At 39.3% G+C, this 5,065-nt stretch overlaps 1 protein-coding gene across 16 annotated transcripts in view; it reads right to left on the bottom strand.

Annotated features, from left to right (window-relative positions):
- Positions 1–94: 94 nt before the first annotated feature.
- DAB1 (DAB adaptor protein 1) overlaps positions 95–5,065 on the bottom strand; it is a 408,913-nt gene continuing 403,942 nt past the window's right edge. For all 16 annotated transcript variants that reach the window (XM_033068085.2, XM_033068083.2, XM_033068091.2 and 13 more), the window contains one exon: positions 95–4,143. Coding sequence is in view for 1 of the 16 variants with exons in the window: in XM_033068091.2 (XP_032923982.1) it covers positions 4,099–4,143 (45 nt within the window). In the remaining 15 variants the exon portion in view is untranslated. The remainder of the gene's footprint in view (positions 4,144–5,065) is intronic.

The following is a 5,065-nucleotide window of genomic DNA, read 5'->3' as shown; positions in this document are numbered from 1 at the left end:
CTGTTGAAAACCAGATTCTGGTTTTCATTCTTCCTTCCAAGGACACCTGGGTACAGTAAGCTACACACAAATCAAAATGCCATTAACACTGGTGTGCTTTCACCACAGCAGAATAACCTTTATTCTCAGGTGGGATCCGAGTATTTCAACAAGTATTTCATTGACAAAGGCAAGGAATGTTTCACCATGACCTACTGGGCATTTTGAGGGAGGCATAAGACATCAAAATGTAGAAATACAGTAAAATATATGTGCACATATCCACACCTCTCCCTGTACATAAACCATGTATTTCTTACACTTAAATTTTACTGCATTACTCTTGGCAGAGAATGGGAAAATTCCTTCTCAGCTGAGCTTTAGTACCAGTTCTGTGCACGTTGCTGGAAATTTTGGAGGGGTTCTGTTTTCAAAACTGTCATGTTTAATTGCACATCATTAATTTCAAATCCCACTTGAATGAAAAAAAGCCAGCAAAATTAATTTCAGCTTCTCATGCCATGAAGATAAACCAGCTTTGGGAGCATCACACAGCATGGGCTGTCCCAGGAACGTGGGATTTTGCAAATGATACAAATACCTCCTGATTTGGGAAACTCATCCTAAAACACCCAAAAAGAGGCCAAAAAAGTGGAGGCAGCAATTAAAATCAGAAAGTTACACATTAGCAAGATAAGCAACACTTAGTGTTAAAGATTAATTATTCCCCAAATTGAGGATTTTCTCCTTTCCCAGGTATTTTTACTGTTAAAAATAAAGGCCATGCCAAACACCAACACTGCATTTTAAGTCTGGCAGAATTATCCCAGAGGAGCACAAGCTATGAAACAAACTTACTGAAATGACACCTTTTTTTTAACGTTTTTATTCATAACAGTAGTACATGGTGTGTTACAGAAATTAATGGAAAATTTCTAAAAATTTGTCGGTTCCTGTTGTTGTGGCTGAATGCGTTACACATAAAGTTAAAAATAATGTGTCCGTAGATGTTAACAAATGGTCGTTATCTGAGGTAAAGTTAAAGTAGGTTTAGAAATGTACTGCAACAGTCATTTTATCTTTCTCATCTTTATTAAAAAAATAAGTGTCAGAATGCAGAAATAAAAATGAATGAAAACCACGGAGTAAACATTTTTGCAAAGAAGGTGCCCAGTACGTTATTGAGATGAAAGGTTTCATCAGACACTTGGATGACTACGATCTATCAAAATATTTTTTCATGACAGGTAAAGATCAAGAACCTACGGGGGGGGATGGTAACAGGATGGCTGGTGGGGTTCCCTGGTTTGTAAATTTAAAGTGACGAATTTAGTGCTAGTGAAGGATGAGGGGATGAACAATTGCACAAGCTGGATATTTGAGTTATCTACAATACTGGTACAGTGCAGAGGCCCTCAGCCCTCTCAGCTCAGCATCCCAGCCACGACAAGGACGATCATGAGACGAGACAATCCAGAATCTGTTTTTATTCCTGGGTGTTGGCACAGCTCAGACAGCTCCGTGGTGATGGCCCAGCCGTGTCCTGGCAGGGACACCACAATTCCAGCCTCATTCCCTCAGCACCTATTCGTGAGTGATCTGCTTCCTACAAATGTCATCCTCTGACACAGCAATCGCTTCTCTTCTCTGTGTTTCACCCCAGAACTGGGAATGAACTGATGGCACTAAACCTCCAATGTCTGTGATGAACCAAAACTGGGTTTGTGGTTCCATGTGCAGGACAAAACCCAAAATAAAAAACAAACCAAAAACAGCTGAGGAAGAAAGTAGCACCACTGTGCAAATATCAGGGAAATATTCTGACAAACATGTCCTCCAGAAATGGTTTTACCTCTGCTTTTAATCCTGATCCACCAAGTTTTAAATTATCTCCTCCAGTTAGAAAACTTGATCTTCCAATGGGAAAATAAGATTTGCTACACAGCTGTTTGCACATGACTAAGGAACAAGCATCAAATGACCATGGATGGGGATAAAATTCTCCTCTCTGCAGATTCATTAGGTCTATTCACAGCTAATTTCTCCTTCACATACATTCTGCAATGCACATTTCTCTATTTTCTCTAACTCAAAATAAAAGAATGGGATTGTGTTGTGAGATTTGGCTGCACATACCAACAATCACCACCCCAGTTATTCTGCATTCTAAACCATTTTTAGCCTATAATAGAGATGAAAGAAAGTAAAACAATTATAACTCCAGGCCTATTTTAATCATGACAAAAATGTAAATCCTAATGTGTCAATTTAAAAACAAAATCTGCACAGTAACCCTAAAAACTGATTAATCCTTTGATTTCTTTAACCTTTTTTCCTTTTTCTATTTTTCTTTTTTTTTTCTTCCTTTTTTTCTCTTTTTAGTGTTAAACCACTAAATTCAATATACTGTAACTGCATAGGAACATCAGGAAAACACATTTGACCTGTATAACAATTCTCTGTAGGGCAAAAATATATAGATTCTTTATGAAAATCATGTGCTAAACATATGAACCCAAACACTGCACTTTTTGCTTCATAAATGTAAAAAAAGGAAGCTTTAAATTCTTTCTGTTCTGTGTGTAAACACTTGGATGATTTCTATGCAGAGGTTCAAAGGAATGTCAATGGAAAGTGATCTCTTGTAAGTGGAATTATGTCTGTGTGATAATGCTAGATCATAAAATCAAGTGTTCCCATTAATTTCACTAGTTGCTGACAAGCTGACTGCTTTTGGCAAATGCACTTGAGCTTCCGCCCATTATTGTTAAGCATGTGAAAAAACATATGTGAAGTGAGAACCACAAACTGGGTTTGCCACACCTCCCAAGCACTGCAACTTGCTACCTTCTCTACTGTGTAATGGCATTAGTAAAAGAATTTTCATAACATTTATATTTACAAAAAAAATGGCAATTTTCATTTGAACTCCTTAAAGCCATTTCCCCTTAAACATTTAAAGAGTTTAACAGTAAGATTTTTTTTTCAAGTTATAAAATAAAAATCCCATTTGATTTTTTTTTTCTGATGTACAAAAAGTGATAAAGATGAACAATTTTGATCACAGAGTCAGTTTGTTATTCCAAAATCCATGCCGTCCTTGTCCCATTTGTCAAGTCCGCTTCATCCAAACTCCTAAACCAGAAGCATACCAGCATTATTTGGCAAATGATTTTTTTTTTTCATCAAAAATGGCACACAGAGAAGAAAACACTTGTCTGCATAGCATTACAGCAGCAAGATATTGAAGAAATAAAAATATTCCTTTTCTGCACTTTGTTTAGAGTTTCCTAGGAAATACTGACTCTTTTGTCTTTCCTCAGTGGGGCTCGATGTCCTTTCTCTACCCACAACATGAGTATTCCAACAGAAAGCAGCATTTCTTCCTCATGATGTGCTAGAACTTAAAGGTCCATTTGGCAACATTTTCAGTCAAGGATGGATAAACAACCGAGTTCTGTTCTGTGGTTTCAAGTTGGGAATCTTTTCTGCAGGAGGTGTTTCGCTGTCACTCATACAAAACTACAGAGTAAGAAATAAAAATAAAAAAAGAAAAAAAAAGACACCAACAGTATTTTGTTGTTGTTTCTTAAATATGTCTACACAGGGGAAAAAAAAAGTGTCAGGATCAGCCTGATGTAAATGATGATGAAAAACATGTCACCGTGACATAAAAAGTGCCGACTTATGCCCCAAAGGCTGCTGAATGATAATGCCACTGCTACATACAGACTCTGCTTTTTGCTGAAAAGAAAAAAAAAAGGAATGTCTAACACCCAATAAATTTCAGATGCTTCTTATTTATAGGTGGCACACAGAAGGTGACAAATGTTTAAAAGAAGACCGAGGAGTAAGATTTCCTGGTCTGAACACCCACCACTTGTGGGGACGGGGCTGCATTCGTGGTACGACAAGCAGGGGAGTTTTTGTTTTGTGCTGCCATAGGAATCTGCCATTGGTTGCCAAAAAACACATCAGGAACACTCGTAGAGCCAGTCCAGGAGGGCAATCTCTCTCCTTTGCCAGACAAAATCAATCGGAAAAAAGCATGGAAGCCAAAGGCCCGCCAGGTCGTTGGGTTTCGTGTGAGTCTTGGAGCACCACAAGCCTGTAACAATGCTATTTCTTAGGTCTGTTAATCTGCGCGTAGAGAGGCTCTGCTTCCTGGGGATAACAAAAATAAAATGAGCAGAGATGTCTCCAGACAGCATTTCCAGAACATTTTTACAACATCTGCTTGAGAGCAGCGATACCTCGCGAGTCAAAACCCACAGGAAGTGTTCGCTTTCTGCGCTGCCCTGAGCGATCGCGGCACGCGGGTGGGTGGTGAAGAAAATGGGAATTATTTCAGAAAAGGAATGTTTGCTATCCACTCCTCCTCCAGCACTGGCCATGCACTGACCCTCACTGCTGGGCATGGACACATGAAGGAATTAAATGATAATTTACAGGGCTGGATGTTTGGAAGTTCCAAGGCAGGAATTGCAGCCCATGTACAAGGCTGAGATTCCCCCCAGCAGCACAACAGCAGAACATAACTGTGGGTTTTGCACAATTCAGGAGAAAACCACTTGCAAACAGAAACCCTCATGGAAAGCTGAGCTAAATGAAGCTATGATGGGATTTAAAACAATAACATGAGTGGCCCATGAAGAACGAGGAGCGCCAGCCCTGTGCAGTTTGATTAGGAGTCTGTAGAACATTAGTACAATAGTTACAGCTGGGAGAAAAGCATGTCAGCTTGTTAACAGATACTTTCTTGGGAATTTCCTGGATGTGGGAGAGGGGAAAAGCTGCTGTGTTCTTCAGTTGTTGCTCCACAGCTGACACACCCTGTGCTTTCTTAACACTGCGTTCATCTCGGCTGTGGTGGGAAGAAAACCATCCGTGGACCCTGGAATTCACTCTACTTCATCTCCAGAAATTAATTTGTTAAACTAAAAATGACATCTAAAAAAGGAACACGACAGGCAGAAAGGCTAATTAATGCCACACTGCATTAACTCTCCACAGCTTGATAAATATTCAAATACCACGCCACGTTGAATTTAACCAAGTTAGAATCAACTCGTGTTACAGCAGCATT

This window comes from Catharus ustulatus, chromosome 9, assembly GCF_009819885.2.
Source record: "Catharus ustulatus isolate bCatUst1 chromosome 9, bCatUst1.pri.v2, whole genome shotgun sequence".
In the NCBI taxonomy this organism is placed as follows: Eukaryota; Metazoa; Chordata; class Aves; order Passeriformes; family Turdidae; genus Catharus; species Catharus ustulatus.
The sequence above is the reverse complement of the archived record's forward strand: the minus strand, read 5'-3'. Positions and strand labels throughout refer to the sequence as shown.